This window comes from Vespa mandarinia, chromosome 12 (genome assembly GCF_050613455.1).
Source record: "Vespa mandarinia isolate Hongniang chromosome 12, ASM5061345v1, whole genome shotgun sequence".
Lineage (NCBI taxonomy): Eukaryota > Metazoa > Arthropoda > Insecta > Hymenoptera > Vespidae > Vespa > Vespa mandarinia.
In genome coordinates this window covers 2,426,446-2,445,000 of record NC_140821.1, presented here as the reverse complement: position 1 = coordinate 2,445,000, position 18,555 = coordinate 2,426,446, and the positions used below count along the sequence as shown (strand labels likewise).

Genomic DNA, 18,555 nt, shown 5'->3' with positions numbered 1-18,555 from the left:
TTTTCTCTTCTTTTCTTAGCAGATTAAAATTCTTAACAAAGATCTTGAGGCTTTTTATATTTTCTTTTTCTATTTTTTTTTTTACTTTTTGCTTTTTTCTTTTCTTTGGTTCCACGACTTTCTTGCCCGGTAACTTGAATATTTCTAAAGCAAAAAATTCCTTCAGTCAAGATTCTGTTTTGTTGGATGTCACAATCGTGTTTTTCTTTTTTTTTTTATTGTGAAATAATTAAATATTCCAACAATAGATTAAAACTAGTTTTGCCATATATAAAATGTATTCTGCATCGTTGATTATTGACCTTTACTACTAGCATATTATAACCTAACGTTAAAGTTTTCTATTTTAACTTTTAGATTACTCGAATATTCAAGAGGTCGCTACGTTACAGCGCGAATACCGACATTTTAGAAAATATCGAATGGAAAGAGAAATAATTTTATTTTCATATCATTCGAATTATATATCTAGATTAGTTTAATAAATATTATATGATGTTTAATACAAAACTTATTTGTACATCTAGCTTATAACATTATTAATATTTTGAGGATTATTTCTTGTTATAATTGAAAAATATTATCAAGTTCATAAAAAAAGAAAAAAAAAAAAATGAGAAAATATAATCAACGAGAAAATTTCATTAAAGTTGTAAATACAACTTTGACACTATATCATAATTATCCTGTTCTATTTTATCGATATAATTTTCCTCCCCGATAACAGAAGAATGTTACATAGCCGACGAGAATGTATCAGAAACTTTCGAAGTATGGCGCTTTATGCTATATAAATTATTGGCTTTATATACTCCTCTGGTAAGTTTGATTCCTCCTGTATTAGCGAGACTAGTGTCCGTAAATTGTACTACAATAATATGGCCGACACTTGCTTCATAAAGTATCAGCAACGTAACAAGCGTATTAATCTTTATGAACATTTCATACGCTCGACGTATTCGAGAGTTATCATTTCGAGATCGCGCTATCATAAGTACGCAGCTATATTCAGCTACGTAAATTCATGCGAAAAACGTCGCTCTATTAGAAAGGGTTGGGAAGCTATAAAATTTTCAATAATACGGTGACAAAACTTTTAACGTACGTTCGAATTTATTCAAGCTAGTGGACGCCGCGTAAGGAGGGACGACGTGTGTCGTATTTAAGCCTGACGGAACGATGGAATACGTGCTAATAAAAGACATAAGGCCTGGCCAGAAAAATATTAATGTAGTGTTTATTATATTGGAGGTTGGTCATCCTACAATCACCAAAGAAAACCGCGAAGTTCGAACGTTCAAAGTTGCTGACAGTACAGCTTGTATGAATGTCTCCATTTGGGATGAACCTGGACAACTATTAGTTCCTGGTGACATCGTTAGATTAACCAAAGGATATGCCTCTATCTGGAGACAATGTTTGACATTGTATTCTGGAAAAAACGGAGATATTCAAAAGATCGGAGAATTTTGTATGGTCATAAACGAGCAATTAAATATGAGCGAGCCAAATCCTGCTTTGGCTCAACAATTGATTAATCAAAGTGGATCAGGACCACCTGGTAATAATGTTAATAGTACTATAACGAATAATGGAAATGCAAGTATCATTTCTGGTCAACCTGGACGTCAGCCTTTGGTAAGTGGCTTTAAGTTTGCCTTTTTCTAATATCTATATCCTTTAAAATTATATTTCTTGTACATCTTTATTAGTTTTGGGAATCAATGATGTCTTTTAATAATGATATTTATTTCAGTATATGCTTTACTTTAATATTCCTTTGATTAAATGATCTTTGATCGTTTTGTAATTAAATAAATGTATACAAATAACAATAATATCCACATTTTATAGATTTAGATGACAGTATTAAATATTTTATCAAAATTATGAACGTAGCACTAATTTGAGTTAATGAGGATAAAGAAGAATTAATTTACTTAAAGAGAAACTTCATATTTTATAAATAAGAAAAGACATTAAGTAAATGCAATTTATATAATGTCAGTTAATTTACATTATTATTAATAAAATATCAAATTAATGGCTACTTTACAGGCTGTACAAAGTAATGCAACAGCACCTACAACTGGTACAACTGGAAGTTCAACAACTACAAAGAGTGGAAGTATTGGTAATGGGGGAGGTGGAAATAATGGAGGTAATAATAGCGGAGGATCAGGTTTACCTGGTGGGTCCGCAAGATATTCTAGCAATGAAACTTCACCAAAAACTACAGCTACCACCAAAAGTAATTCACGAGGTCGTGGTGGCTATAGAAATGGTAGTCGTATTGATCGCAGATAACATATGTGTAAGATACAATTAATCATGATGTGTTCTTATGAGGTACACAAAGACACAATACCCAACACAATTGTAATATAAAGTTTTTTCTAAGATTTCTGTATATCTGTGTATATCAGTTCTTATGAGACAATGTGACAATTATATATATATACGTTAAAATGACGTATTTAATTGTACGCATTTAAAAGCAGTTATGCCAAAATTACAATAACATTAATACAACCTAAGTGAGATCAATAATGTATTTACAATTATAAAGATAAAAAAATCAGAATGACGACAATTGAAGCATAAGTATTTCTTCTTTATGTAGTACTTATTACATTGATTAAGCGAAATTTGTGTTCAAAAGAGATATGTGTAATTTAATTAATTATTTTATTAGAGTAAAATTTTACCACATCAACAGATTTCTTTTTATTCTTTCTATATCTGAAAACATTTTTTATACTATTATGTCCTTCAAGAAAAGAAAAAAAAGAAAAAAATTTACATCTATAATTTAATACATTGAAAACTTCGTAAATAAAATATAATTAATTTTTATTTCTAATTAATGTTTGATTAATGATTCAAAAAGTCGAAAAATTCAAGAAAAAGATGAGGAATCATAGTAATACTTTCAAATCTAAACGAGTAATATATATATATATATATAATTGTAATATAATTTTAAATTTCAATTGAAAGAATTAATGAAGTTCGTTGATAATAATTTGTATAAAACATACAAAATAATTATTGTACATAGTTTTCATTATTCAACATATATTTTCTTCAAATGTTAAAATTTTTATTTAATGCATTCCAATAATTTGCAGCAACGATTAACCTCATAATTTAACAGAGTTGCCACCAAATATAACAGAAATCCCTGTTTGATGAAAACTATATATATATATGAAGCAAGTGTATATATCTTGCAGAACTGCAGTTAAATATTACCGACAGCGCAAAATTTCAAATAATTTCATATATGTTATTTACTTTGTAAGATAATAATTTTTTTTTGTGTATACACACGTATATAATATTATTTAAAATGAGACGATTATTTAAAATAAGAAATATAAGATAATATTCATTTTTTTTATTTACCAATACAAAAATTTTTAAAAATGTTATTTAATATCTCATCATTATAAACATGTCCAGTTATCATTCCAAGTTCTCTCATTGCAATTCGTATTTCTTCTACAGCTATTACCATATCATAATTTTCAACAGAAATTATTTTTATGTAATTCTGAAGATTATTAAGACATCTGTATAAATGATGTCTATATCTAGTTTGACTGATTACCGGATCTTCATTGAATGTATCACGACATCTGTAAAAGTAAATGTAATGATATTGTTGCTTTTATTTATATTATATTTTAATGTTATAAATTATATTAACTCTTTCCCATTTTAATTTTTATAAGCATGGACATCCTGTTGGACAAAATTATTTTCAATCATATAATAGATGACACAATCTGGATTTCAATGGGTAAGAATTGCAAATTTTCTTATATATTTAAATACTTACAATTTTTTACAATAATGTGTCATAATCTTTGTTATGTCTAACAGACCTTCTTCTGTTATAAAGGAAGTCGCAATTACGTTTTCCTTTTTTATAATTTCCTTATTTTTTTCATTCAAAAGATCAATTTTATTTGCAACCACAATACATCTCTTTCTATATTCTTCTGTTAATATTTCATTTAAATTCATATTATTAATGTATTCCTTCATATAATCTGAATATGTCATTCCACTTTGTAGATATTCACATGCATCTATTACTAAAATTATAAGATCCACATTTTCTGCGTATGCTTTTGCCCTAAAAATACCTTCGCTTTCGACTGGATCTTTAGGGCTTTTTGTAAATCCTGCAGTATCTGCTAATATAACTGGATAACCAGAAATGTTTATTCTTAATTCAATAATATCTCTGGTAGTTCCCGCAATAGGAGACACAATAGCAGCATTTCTTTGAACTAAATAATTCAATATTGTACTTTTGCCTACATTTGGTTTTCCAATAATTACAGTTCTTATTCCATTTCGTAAAATTTCACCTTTTCTATTATCTGAAAGATGTTGTTCTATCCTTTTAATAAGATCATTAACAGAACAATTACAAATCTCCAAGACATTATCTTCTATATTATCTTCTTCATTAAAATCTATGTAGGCTTCTAAATTAGAAATAATATTAATGAGACTTTTTCGCCAATCTTTATAAAGTTTACTTAAATGTCCATTGGCTTGTAATAATGCTTGTTTCCTTTGTTGTTCAGTCTCTGCTTCTATTAAATCTGCTAAACCTTCTATTTCCACAAGATCTAATTTATTATTGTAAAATGCTCGTCTAGTAAATTCTCCTGGCAATGCTTGATAAAAATGTAATTTAGAAAGTGCATTCATCAATGAAGTCAATATTGCTGATCCTCCATGGACATGGAATTCAACGCAATCTTCACCTGTGAATGATTTTGGTCCTGAAACATAAAAAGAGGATATTCTTTGAAAAATATTTAATATTAAATATTGTCCAAATATTTATAAGAGAAGATATATATATTAAGAAGATTGAACTCACCAGGAAACCATAAACATAAACCATTATCTATTACTTCTTTTGTTTCAGGATCTAAAATTTTTTTTAATACAGCTTTCCTAGGTTCTATTTTTGATATTGTCGTCATTTTGTTTAAAGCTTTGCTTGCATTAACACCAGATATTCTGACAACAGCCACTCCGCATTTTCCATGACCTTATAAATAATATTTCATTTTTATTGTAAATATCATTAAATTGTATTTATTATATCACTACAGGAAGATTATGTAGAAGTTATAAATGTAAGCAAGAAAAAAATATCGATAGTTTATTATCTCATAAAATTATTTCATGCAGAAAATAAAAAAGAATAATTTAATTTAATTTTCATTATATTATAAAAATAAATAACCAGATGAGAGAGCATAAATTGTTTCATGTTTTCTTTCTGTTGTACGAAGTGTCATAGATTGTCTTGTAAATAATTTAAACGAAACATTAATTTGTGAACATAGTCTTTTGTTTGACAATCGTGACATTGTAATAAATCACAGTAATTAAAACGTATTTATTAATGAATCAATCGAAGAAGTATTTTTTTCTCACAATAAATATCAGCAGATTATAAAGTACAAATACATCACACTCTGAGTCAGTCTTGCAATGTTACTGCAAATTTTTAGGATACCGACTAATATTTTTAAAAATCAAATGTAATTTCTTTTTTATCATATGTCGATAATACAGAACTCCTTTCAAAATGTCGGTAACAAAAGAAAACAAAGAAGTATTTAAATAAATTTGTAAATTTTATTTGCGCAATTACATATATATATATATATATATATATATATATTTATGAAAATATTATATACTTATTACATGTATTGTTATATTGAGAGTAAGTCAATTTATTATAATCTAATATAATTTATAAAAATTGTAATATTTATTGATAATAATATTCTTTATTCACAGTTCTTAATTATATTATTTCTATATTAATTATTTTATTACGTTTTATGAGGCAGTGTATGATTCTTAAATAAACAAAAATAACAATAACTATTTTATCAAATATATGTGAAATATCAATTAAATCAGAATATTAATTCTGAATCTAATTTTATGACTATTATATAAGTAAAATATATATTATTATATAAGTAAATAAATTTAAGACATATATTTAACTATGTTATAATGTAAGATTCTCTCTCTCTTTCTCTCTCTCTTTCTCTTTCTCTTTCTTAGAACATAATTTATATTTTTTATTTTAAGATGGTAATTCCTGCGAACGAGAATGAAGTTTCGTTTTACCTATATTTTCTGCTTCCCATACGGTATCAGGAAGTTTTGTTCCCAAAGTTTCAGGGAAAATAAGGGAGAAAACGCCGGCCAAAATAGCCATGCTTCCAAAGATAACCAATGGTAATTCAGGTAAAATTTGCATCTATGTAAATAAAAAACTTTCTTTTTATAATATCGATTAAAATCATAAGATTCGACTTACCAAAAGTGGAGTTTGAGGTGCTAATATGGAACCTATTCGACCTGTCATACTGCAAATCCCAAGCAATGAATGTCGCAAATTTGTTGGAAACATTTCTGCTGTGTAAAGATAGACTGTTGAGAAAGACATAGTGATGCACCATTTTCCACCCATATATAAAATTAAAGGAGTATATAACCAGCCTCCTGTAATATGATTAATTTGATTTGATACGTCGAAAGTATATATTAATTAATAATAAATATGTATATGTATTAATTATTTTATTTCAATTTTATATTACCTGATGGTAAGAATTGAATGGCGAGACAAAAAAGTCCACTGAAAATAAACGATCCAGAAAGTGTAGCTTTACGACCGATATAATCAGTTAACAGCCAGGTAAGAAAATGTGCTGGTATTTCAACAACAGCAACGAGTATAAAATTCATGTATTTATCACCTGCAAATGCTACCGAATTTAAAGATAGGCCGTAATAAATAAAAGTATTTGTTAACCAACAGAACGAGCAAATGAGTAAACGAATCATTATGATGGAACTGTGGAGAACTTGTTTGATTGGTCCCTTTTCATTTGTCTTTTGGTCTGATTGTTCTTTCTGAAATTAACGAGAATAATTAATTAATGTTAAATGTATCATTGATAAATCTTAATGAATCAGAGAAAATAATGAAATGTTACGTACATTCGCAGGTTCGAGGACATTTAATTCCTTGAATATACGAATAGTTTCATCTGAAATCTCTAACCCATTCATTTCTGCCATTTTACGATATACTCGTTCAACTTCTTCACTTTTACCATTTGCCATTAACCATCTTGAAAATGACATGATATTATAAAGAAAATAATATGACAACTATGTATATAATAAGTTCAATAATTTCTAATTAATAAAAATTAATGACATAAACGAAGATCGTATCAGTAAATAGATTATACAATAATATAGATAACAATTCAGCAATATGGATAACATTTCAACAACATAGATAAATACTCACTGACAACTATTACCTGACTGATTCCGGTATAGTATAAGGAAGGAATATGGCTAACAAAGCTGGACCATAAACAACACGTAAAAGCGTACGCCAAGATCTCAACCACATAGCAATTAAACCTAAAATTATTTCACCGAGAGCAAACATGCAATTTGTTATGGTGTTCCCTAAGACTCTATTTTTAGCTCCGGTTAATTCCATTCCTAGAAACATGAAAAATATAAAATATTCCTTTAGTTTCTCGATTAAATCTCGAAGTTTTAATTATTCTTTATTAAAAATACCTAAGATAAAACCAGCGCTATAAATTCCAGCTCCTGCAACGGCATCCATAAATTCGAATCCAAGGAACATCCAATAATTAACAGAAAATGAATGAATCAAACCGCTAATTCCACTGATAAAAGTTGCACCGGTTAACATCGTTCGTCTTCCATATCTAACACAAATATAATTTTATTATAATTCGTTCGATTTTTGATAAGTCGATGAATTAAGTCGTTTGATCTTAACTTATCAGAAATATATCCAGCGAAGATCAGGCCAACTAATTGTCCGACGTTGTTAATCGTACCGACTAAAGTCAATCTCCATCGATTATTATCACAAGTAAAGTCCCACTATTAAAAAAAAAAAAAAATATATATATATATATAATAAAATATAATGCTGATTAATAAAATGCAATGCTTATGATGCTAGAAAATGTTCACCTCGTTAAGTATAGTATGTTCATTGGGATCATAGAACCATGCATTACAATTTTGTGTGATATTTTGAAAGGAAACAGATGAACACGTTCCAGGATTTTCTTTTACAGCGTAACGTGTACATGTCGCCAATGTACCATCTATCTTCGGAGCAGAGTCTAAAATCCATGGTGGACTAAACACAGTGTCAGAAGAATTTTCACATTCCGGAACGAGACATCTGAACTTAAAAAAATTGATAACTCTTGATAAATATATTTATCGATGTTTTACATTAGAGAAAAAAAAAAGGGAAAAAAAAAGAAAAGTAAAAAAGAAGTTTACTTTAAAGAATATACCTGTATTTAACTTCACCTGCTGTGAAAACATATAATAACGCAAAACCAGCTGAGAATAATAATGGTATGCTGAGTATTGCATACATCATCATTTGATAAAGTCCAAAACGATCCAGATCTTGCGTCCTTGGTGTTTCGTTCTTTCCTAAGAACAACTTCAATTATGTTTGAGGATTCATTATATTTATGCCATAACGAACGATAAACACGATTCTATCTACTATCTTATATATTTTTTAATATTACGTATTAGATGATTATTGGGTAGTTATTATATGTTTTCGTAAAGAACTAGTAAAAAAATTATTATTCATTCACGTAAATAGAAACGATTTATGCAAAAAAAAAAATCTTATAAACACGATCGAGAAATAATGATTAGCCTTAATTACGTTCACGTTAAATCAATCTACAAACCGTAACGATTACATTCTGATATTCTAATCCATTAATCTATTAAATCTTAACATAAAAATATTATATAATTAGATCGATATATTAAATGAAATATCGTTTGATTAATATTATTTCGTTGAAAATTCATTGATACCTTCTAAAATATCCTTTTTCATGATCGATAATGAATCAGGTTTGCTCGTGTAGAACCCTTGAACACTCATTTCATTCATCGAATACAACCTGTAAATTATATTTTCAAATGACTCTCTTGTTGACACAAACATCTTTCTTTTTTTTTGAATTATTGATTTATTGTAATCGTAAATTTGTTGCGCAATCGTTAATCGTAAATTCTTTCGAGAGATTTCGACTTTGGATTGGAATTATTTAAAAATAATTTGTCTATAAACAATGGCGTAGAAAGAAGAAGTAAATATATTTATTTTTGAAAAATAATTTTCTTTGGGTATGTGATTTTAAAATTTTAAAAATAGCGTATAACAATATATGTGCTTTAATATTATCAATGATTTATGTTAAATCACTTTCATTATCATCGACTGATATTTAGATCATCGAAAAATATATTTTTTTAATTATTCCTAATTAATTTTTAAAATCGAATTATTTTAATTATTCCTATTCGTTCTTAAAATCCAAAATAATTCAAATCATTCAATTATACTTTGAAATTAGTTTGCCGAACTTCGTTTCGATCGATCTAAAAGAAATTAATTTGAAATTCGTTTAAATAAAATCGGTTAGGTGTACGATTAAAATGAAAAACGATGTCAACGTTTTCTTCACTTTTGTATATATTTTCTTCTATTTCTGTAAAAAACAAAAAAAATAGATTACACGCATAAAATGTATATTATACAATAAATACTAATGTATGTCACATAAATTGCTATCTTAGAATTTTTTTATTTTTTTATTTTTTCCGAAATAATGAAAAGATGATAGCTTTTGCTTATCTATACTCCATTATATTTGCTTATCTTTAATTGCATACAATTATATTCCTAAGTTTATAATATATAAATTTTTATAATGAACAAAACGAAAATTCTTATATCTAAAAATTATTTTATAAATGAAAGAAAATCGAATGAACTATAAAATCTTTTCAATTTCCTTACTTTTCTCGAAACTCGAACCATCATCAAGTATAGTCCATGTAAATATTATAAATTTGTCAAATTATTTTTCAAATATAATAAATGCAATATACAGAGAATTATAATTTAATAAAAAAATCAACTTGAATATTTATAATTAATATTGTGAAATTTAATTGAATTATATATATATATATACATATATATATAAATTCATACATATATATATATACATAAAATAAATACATATATATACATATATATATATATATTTATTTATGCACCATTTATTAACAATATATATATATATATATATATATATATATATATATATATATATATATATATATATATATGTACTAACTTCGTTGCACTTTCACGATTCACGAAGATTCTTCCTGCTCTTTAGACACTGCCGTTTTTCGTTACAAGTGCATTCCACTTCTGTGCCGTTAACACTGTCAGTTTCAAAGAGAAAGGGTAAAGAAAAGTAGTGGGGGAGGAAGGGTGGTGGTAACGGTGCGAACACCATCCTTGTCCGATTTGCAACCTCTCTAGTCCAAACCTGCCTTCACCTTGGCAAAATATACACCAATATCGCATGGAATACGTATGTATATAAAAACGAATGTGACAAAAAATCTTCTTTATCTTCCATCTTTTTATTTTTATTTATTTTTTTTCTCTTTTCAACTTATTTTTTGTGTAGAATTACTTTTTTAATTGGACAAAAAAATAAGGTAAAAAATGATTGTAAAGAATCTAATTAAGAATATATATATATATATATATATATATATATATATATATTTTGTTATGGATTAACTATAACATTAAGTTGAGAACCACTAGCTTGATATAGCGTACCAAACGATTCCGCCTACGGAACTGATACGACTATAAGATTTTCAACAACGAAATAAGAGAGGTTATATTTCGTTATTCCAAAAATATTTATATAAAAAATGAAATTAATATTTATTTTAACCAATGAGTCCATAGAAAAGAATCTCTAGGCAGACCCGATAAAACTGGTTTTAACTAGATTAAGTGAAGGATATTTCTTTACATATCTAATGAAACAGAGAGAGAAAGAGAGAGAGGGAGACAGAAAGAGAGAGAGAGAGAGAGAGAGAGAGAGAACACGATTTGTCCGACATACGAACAAAGAATACATATGAGAGAATCTTAAAATAAATATTGTGACAGTGCAAGACTGAAGTTAAATAAATTAAAAGAAAAGAGATTTTTCGAATCGTTGAAAAAAAATTTCTACTTCAAATTTAACATGCGATCAATCTATAATTAGCATCAGTTTTTAATTAGCATGTAATATATTAGTATCCATTAACATAGAGAAGAAGAAATATCTTGTTTCTTTTTTCTTATAGATAAAATAGTTTTAATGGATTTTCCATATAGATAAAGAAATTTTATCGATATTTATTTGATAAGTATTGAGATTCAATTACACAGGTGGAAAAATCCGTTATTTCGAATAACCGATAATTCTTTATCGATATATCGACTATCGTTCTTAAAATCGAATTTAATATTTATATATATATATATATATATATATATATATAATGAAGAAATATTTCTTTTTACGATATTTAATTAATCGTTTTCATGAATTGATTGAATTATTAAACTTTGATTTCTATCTATCATTTCTTTTAACAATAAAGAATAAAAAACAGAATAAAAGATTGTTTAAGCTGTTTCATAAAGTCTCAATAATATTTCCGATTATAAACAAATCCATAAGAATTTTTTAATAATCGAATCGATATTCGATTAATATATTTGAGAATAATCGAAAAAAAAACAAATATGGAGAGAAAACAAAAGACATAAATGAAAGAACACGTTAAAATTCAAATCATTACATTGTAATAATAAAAAGTTCGTAAACAAAACTGACCTTTCACTTTCCATTATGCGAAGAAAATAAAAACTGAAAGTAACACTCAAAAAAAAAAAAGAAAAAAGAAATGATCGATATCGCGACGATCGAAAGTTCTCAGCGCGAAAAATAGTGAGACAACGATGTGAATTTCGTATTAAACGTTCCAACTTCAAACTTTTCTTTGTTATAATATAGAATACTTTTCTATATCCAAATATATATATATGTGGATGGGCCAAAATCATTAACAACTTCGATGATTAGTCATACAGTAATAGAAGTTCGTACTTTAAATATGAGTAGGAGGAGGTGACTGACAGTAGTAATGACGAAAGTGAAGAAAGATACGCGAAAGGTCAATGATTGTAAAACGATCTGATTTTTATCTACAATTATCGTAAAAGTTCTTTTGGCAAAAGTTATCGATAAAGAATTTTTTTTTCTTTTCTTTATTCTATAATACAACAATATTAATTTAATATTACCATCTACACAGTTACAATGTATTTTATTTCTTTTCTTTGTTTTTATATTTCAAAGACAAAAAATGTGAAAATGAAAGATTAATTATGTATTCGTTTTCTTTTTCTTTCTTTTGTGAAGATATGAATTTTGCTTGATTCTATTCCATAGATTATGATTGTAATATTACGTATGTCAAGTGTCTAAGTAAGTTAATGTTTTAATTAGTAAATTAAGAATAATTTTATACCTAATCGAAAGAAACAATGACACGGAACCGTTGAATTTATCATAAAAGTTAAAAACTTCTTTTAATTTTTAATAATGGTTCTTTTTTTATTGGTCAATGTTTTTTTACACATGACCACTAGATAGCGCTGTAGTAAAAAATAATCGGGTATTCGTTCTCCTTTCTCATAACCTATTTTCTAGGACGTTTTCAATGGCGATAATGTTTCTCTTGTATCAATTACTAAGCTTTTTTGAGACAGTACTTCGAAGTATCAAAGTTAAAAAATATACGATGAGAGATTTTTAATTCAATTTCTTTCAAATGTAATATTAATAAAAATATTTCCATAGTGTAATATTCAATGTGCAGTAGTTTTGTAATACTTCTTTTGATTTAGCCAGTAATTAAACATTTATATATTTCCGTTATATTTTAACTTATTTTCATCATTTTATAACATACGTTAAATTTATAAAAAATTTTCAATTATATAATATTACTTTTTATATATTTTTTACAGTTACAATAATCGTATGTTCGTTAAACTGAATAATGTTTTCATATAATTAACTATTCCATAGTATTATATTTTTTGAATTATTATTACAATTTTTATTCTGATCAGCTTGTAAAAGTATATATTTCGTATAATTTGATATAATCTTCTTATTGTAAATAATGAAATAATTATATATTCATAATAACTTATATTTCTTGTTTTATTGAAATTTAGAAAAACAGAAACAAATAATGTCACAAATATCGAGACATAGAAGATTCAAAAGAGCCACTGTGCTCATTAAAAGAACACAGTGTTTAGGGAGATATCAAAGGATTAGAGGCTGTATGTCCTGTGAGTATTTTGATTATAAAATAAAATGAGAAACAACAAATGTTTTCATATATTCCATATATTCCATATATTCCATATATTCATATATATATATATATATATATATATATATATGTATGTATATATATATTTTAATTATCATGATATGAATATTGTTTCTTCATAGCATATGAAAAGTTAAGAAGTAATAATAGTTCATTGGCAAAGGCACTCTCTAAGCAAAAACAAAAAGGACAACTTCTATTTTCTCAAAATGTTGCTTTATTAGCAGAAGTTCAAGACTTGAGCTCAGCTTGTAATAAACGTGATGTAAGTAAAATATATAAGTAATATATTTATGACAAAAAAATATTAAGCCTATATTTTAATATGTTTACTTTAATTACATAAATTTTCATTCTTTTTTTTTTTCAGAATACAATTTTAAAAGTATTACAAAATGCTAAAGAAATGCTGAAAATGTTAGTTACGATGACTAAATTTGTAACAAGTACTATTGCTTCCTGCCAAGAATTTACATCTTCCTCTAATATGAACATACGGATGTCTTGTAATCCACTTTCTAGTAAGATAATTTTATATTGAATTTATATTATATAAGTTAATTATTATTTATAAAATAATGATTTTAAAGAAGGAGATAACAGAAGGCTATCGTCTAAATCTCCTACTAGAGGAATAGTTAAACCGATGGTAAGTGGGCATACAATAACAAAGCCCACTATTAACTTGAGTCGAGTAAACATGCAACATTTTAATAATCCAACGACGACCTTGAGTACTATAGAAGAAGTATCAACGCCAGTAATATTATCTGAAAATTCCAATGTAAATGATGATAATTCCCCACGTTCTATTCCCGTTGATACACAAGCAAGAAATGCACGTATAAAAGCCAATTTAATTAATGAATATTTAATACTAATTTAATAAATATAAAACAAATTATTAATACAGAATTTATTATTTTAGACTGGTGGTCGTATCTGTAGAATGCCAGAAAGATTGAATGTTACTTCATCAAGAGCTAGTGGTATGAAATATTATACGAAGTAATATATTGATACATTGTAGATTCATGTAATGTAATTTAAAAACGAACTATTTCATTTAATATTCCTAGAAGGAGATGAACGGCGATTAAGTAAACGAAAAAGTAAATATTCTATGCAGTTATCCGAGAGACATTCGAGATCAAGATCTAATAGATTATCAGAATCAAATAATACAGAATGCACAAATTTAGTAGGAAGTCCTCGTGTTAAATTGAATGACGTTTCTAAATTGTTACAAAATTGCCAAACTATTAATATTCGAAGGGTTTGTTTTTCTCTTTTTATATTAAACTTTTATATTATTTATATTTCTTTTTTAATTAAATTTCTCTATTTTTAATAGCTGGGTTCAATTAAAGATAAAGTCGTTAATGAAAATACAGAAATTAATGATTCAACAAATAATATATCTAATAAACAAGATAAGGATGATAACGTTATTTCAGAAACGCAATTATCAATAGATATTTCTGAAGGAACTGATACAGAAGAAAATAATGATGTATCTATACAAAATAGTAGAAGAAACTTTAAAAATGAACAGCCTAAACTTGATGTACAAACAAATAGCAGAGATAATCATAATGATGCATCTACTATTGATGATCCGCTTGAAGGCCCAAGTTGGTTATTGAACGATTATCAAAAACTTTCTTCCTCAACAAATTCAAATATGGAAAGTAATAAAATAAAGAATTTTAATAATAAAAGTGACAATGCACATGATTGTACTACAAAAACTTCCATGCTACATACAATGCAATATAATAATAATAATAATAATAATAATAATAATAATAATAATAATAATAATAATAATAATAATAATAGTGATAATTATCAAGAAGATAATAAAGAGTCTGATAGTTTATATACTAAAAAAAATAGATTTAAATGTCATACTTCGGAAAAACGAAGCGTTTTAAATAACTTTCAAGAGAATAATTTTGAAGCGGAAGGGGATGTTACAATAAATAATCAAGGATTTGTAACACGACAACGTGGAAATTCTACCGAAACTATGGATGATGATCTTGACGAATTTACTTTGATGTTTATGCGACGAAATATTAATAATGTACCTTTTGATATAAATGATTTACAATTACCTGTCTTAGAAGATTCCGTTGTAAAGTCCATAGTAACAAAAGAACCGGAACCTGAAATAACGACTACATTACAGAAATTAACACAAAATTGTGAAATTCCATCTACCAATAATGATATTAAAGATGATTCATTATTTGATCAACTCACAGTTAAACTGCCTCAGCTTTCAAATACTACAATTGATTGTACAATACCAATGATAGATATATCATTGGATACACATCAACAGAAAAAATTAAAAAATATAAATAAATCATTTGAAGCAGATAATTCTGAAAGTATAACTTTACGAAAGAAAAAAGTTCAAAGTCAGAATAAATCTACAAGTGACAAAGATCCAAGTACTGTTAAAGTTGTCTTACAAAAACTTAATGATTCTGATGTTAAATTGCAGGCAGTTCCCTTCGAAGCAACATTTTTACAGAATTCTAACTCTTTCTCGTATGTATGATTATCTATTAAATAATTATATTTATATTTATTTAAGAAACATTAATTTTATTTTTAAACAGAAAAAAGATTCTTTATTCTCCACCGCTTGAAAATTCTAGTGATTCTGAAAGTAGCACAATGAGTTTAAACATTGAGAATAGTTCACCGAGACGTCCTAAAAGACAGAAGGCACCACAAAATTTGAAGGAACCAAATTTACGAAAGTAAGTAATGCATCATTTTAAAAAATAAAACAAATTAATTATATTACTTTGTTTTGTTTAATAATAAATGTCCACATCTTTGTTTTGTTGTAGAAAGCTAAGGAGATTTAAATGAATATAGAAAAAAAAAAATATATATATTTAAGAGAATATTTAAAGCAAAGTACATAATAAGTACATTGCAATGTAAATAAATATTCTATATATAGCAGCACATTTAATTAGTTTTGTTACAAATATGAATCAACGGTATCATGCTCCTATTTTTTCAATGAGATCTGTTAAAACTTACTCTCGCGTGTAATTTATGTTAAGCCAATTAGATCTATCCAATCACTGTGGTAGAATAGATACTATATTTTAAAGTTTTTTAACCATAATTCTTCCATAAGATTTTTAAATTACTTATACTAAGATTTTGTACCAATTTTGACACCTATTCATTCCGAAATTAATCACACCCGTCGAAAGCGGTCTTAATATTAATAAGCAACAAATAAATTTTTGTTTGACTTGAACTAAATAAATCTTAAATGATATAATTTTGTTCACAAAATATATATGTACAAATGTCAATTGATTTGAAATAATTAAAAATGCATCTGTGATGCTATTAGCTGTGGAGGACCAAGTCCATAACATAATAGTTTGTTATTTTTCTAAAAGAAATGACTTTAAAAAAAAAAAGAAAAAAAAAAAAAGAAAAATGTTTGAATATATTTAAAGAAAGAAATTATTATAATTACTATAGGAATTAACCTGTGGAAATTATTTAATTTTTGATAAATGTATTTAAACAGTTACTGAAAACTACAATAGCAATAAAATTAAAAAATAAAAATATCCTTATAAGATTAAAGTCATATATGTCGCTTTTTATATGTATTGAACATTGAATCAAATGAATATAATACAGTAATTTTTATAATTCTTCCACTTTAATAAATGTCCATATAAAATATTGAAACTGTTAGAAAATAAATTCTATGCTTTGATAAACAATAGAGATACTTAATGTGAATGTAAAGAAGATATTTGCAAAGAACACATTTATAGAACTAATTAATATAAGAATGAAATATTCTTATAACCTGTAAAGATATCTTTTATTTAATGTGTTCTCTATAACCTTTTAGTATAACTTGATGCATAAGAAACATATCATACGACTGCATAATTTTATATAACAATGATATGGCATCTCGTATAAATAAATATATAAGTAATATAAAGATAAAGTTAATTTGTTATTATCATGCATATAAAAACATAATTTGTAAATATAATGTGAATTCATAAGATATACATTGTTTAAGAAACTACAAGTTTATTAATTATTAACAATAAACGAGACTTACAACGATGTATTTCGCGTTTAGAGAACACCATATATAGATTACTGTATATTTATTCAGCTGATGAAGACAGACAGTTTTTCTGAAAGAAATCTCATTTTATTATATTTTTAACTTATCGTAATATTGCAGTACTCTTATTTCACTATTCATTCATTGTATCAAGAAATATCCTATCAATTTTTCAAGATACATATGACGGATTTCAACGACTTTGATTTCGTGTGTATAAACACAAAATATCGTATTAGTGACGATTTAAAATAGAGAACTACACCTCCATACTTAATATGAACCATTATATTCTGGACATGCGCGTTAGATTTTTTTCCTCATTTTCTAATCAAAATTGATAATTTTTTTTTTTTTCTAATTCGAAGATCGCAGTTTATTATTAACAGTAAAAGATTTTTTTATTTTTTCATTCGAAATAATATGACATTTTTCCAATTTAAAGTTGTATATAGTTACCCATTCCACAGAATGTTAAATCTTAAATCACATCGACAAACTTCCGGTAAAATATTAGATACATTAAAATTTTGAAAATATTTCTTAATAATTAAAAGTAAATAAAATTCGTTTTATCAAGATATATTGATCGCGAATCAATTTCAATTGGAAGAACTTTTAAAATTTTGATCCATTCATTAATATTAATTGAAAAATTTTCAGATTTAAGCATTCCCTAGAGAAATAAATTTATGAGCACATATTACATATAGAAAAATATACTTGAAGCATGTTTCCTTTTTTTTTTTCCATTTTTTTACTTTTTTTGGCAAAAGATCGCCTGCTGTTCTATTTACATTTACTAAATAATTCGTATAATTGCTATCCCACAAAAATCTCAAATTATCGCCAAAACGTGTATATATACACTGTGTTAATATAAAAACGATAAATATTATATATTTATCGTAATAGAAAAATCAATTGTACAATAATATGAAAATGATTATCGCATC

General features: G+C 26.0%; 4 protein-coding genes across 9 annotated transcripts; 2 read left to right on the top strand and 2 right to left on the bottom strand.

Annotated features, from left to right (window-relative positions):
* The first annotated feature begins 866 nt into the window (after positions 1 to 866).
* LOC118449187 (SOSS complex subunit B homolog) lies at positions 867 to 2,593 on the top strand. The gene is made up of 2 exons (XM_035883459.2): positions 867 to 1,638; positions 2,059 to 2,593. Exons 1-2 carry the CDS (start codon positions 1,180 to 1,182, stop codon positions 2,305 to 2,307), a joined length of 708 nt encoding a protein of 235 aa, XP_035739352.1. The 5' UTR covers positions 867 to 1,179; the 3' UTR covers positions 2,308 to 2,593.
* Positions 2,594 to 3,400: 807 nt separating this feature from the next.
* LOC118449186 (uncharacterized) lies at positions 3,401 to 5,549 on the bottom strand. Of its 2 annotated transcripts, none has more exons than XM_035883457.2 (4): positions 5,473 to 5,549; positions 4,907 to 5,080; positions 3,845 to 4,805; positions 3,401 to 3,641 (listed from the first exon to the last, which is right to left on the bottom strand). In XM_035883457.2, the coding sequence occupies exons 2-4, from the start codon at positions 5,010 to 5,012 to the stop codon at positions 3,401 to 3,403; spliced, it is 1,308 nt and encodes a 435-aa protein (XP_035739350.2). In that variant the 5' UTR covers positions 5,013 to 5,080; positions 5,473 to 5,549. The 2 variants fall into 2 exon arrangements, with proteins under 2 accessions (XP_035739350.2, XP_035739349.2); XM_035883456.2 differs by having other exon boundaries at positions 5,279 to 5,530.
* Positions 5,550 to 5,899: 350 nt separating this feature from the next.
* Positions 5,900 to 11,893, bottom strand: LOC118449222 (organic cation/carnitine transporter 2). The gene is made up of 12 exons (XM_035883537.2): positions 11,880 to 11,893; positions 10,317 to 10,355; positions 8,983 to 9,071; positions 8,433 to 8,577; positions 8,098 to 8,314; positions 7,898 to 8,004; positions 7,669 to 7,823; positions 7,398 to 7,587; positions 7,066 to 7,198; positions 6,663 to 6,978; positions 6,380 to 6,564; positions 5,900 to 6,319 (listed from the first exon to the last, which is right to left on the bottom strand). Exons 1-12 carry the CDS (start codon positions 11,891 to 11,893, stop codon positions 6,143 to 6,145), a joined length of 1,767 nt encoding a protein of 588 aa, XP_035739430.2. The 3' UTR covers positions 5,900 to 6,142.
* Positions 10,421 to 17,024, top strand: LOC118449217 (uncharacterized). 5 transcript variants are annotated; one of them, XM_035883527.2, is made up of 10 exons: positions 10,421 to 10,562; positions 13,292 to 13,411; positions 13,578 to 13,720; positions 13,826 to 13,976; positions 14,046 to 14,293; positions 14,384 to 14,444; positions 14,535 to 14,731; positions 14,810 to 16,017; positions 16,089 to 16,232; positions 16,326 to 17,024. In XM_035883527.2, exons 2-10 carry the CDS (start codon positions 13,309 to 13,311, stop codon positions 16,345 to 16,347), a joined length of 2,277 nt encoding a protein of 758 aa, XP_035739420.2. In that variant the 5' UTR covers positions 10,421 to 10,562; positions 13,292 to 13,308; the 3' UTR covers positions 16,348 to 17,024. The 5 variants fall into 5 exon arrangements, with proteins under 5 accessions (XP_035739420.2, XP_035739424.2, XP_035739423.2 ...); XM_035883531.2 differs by lacking the exon at positions 10,421 to 10,562 and adding an exon at positions 12,749 to 12,881 and having other exon boundaries at positions 14,049 to 14,293; XM_035883530.2 differs by lacking the exon at positions 10,421 to 10,562 and adding an exon at positions 12,749 to 12,881 and having other exon boundaries at positions 14,538 to 14,731.
* The last annotated feature ends 1,531 nt before the right edge of the window (positions 17,025 to 18,555 follow it).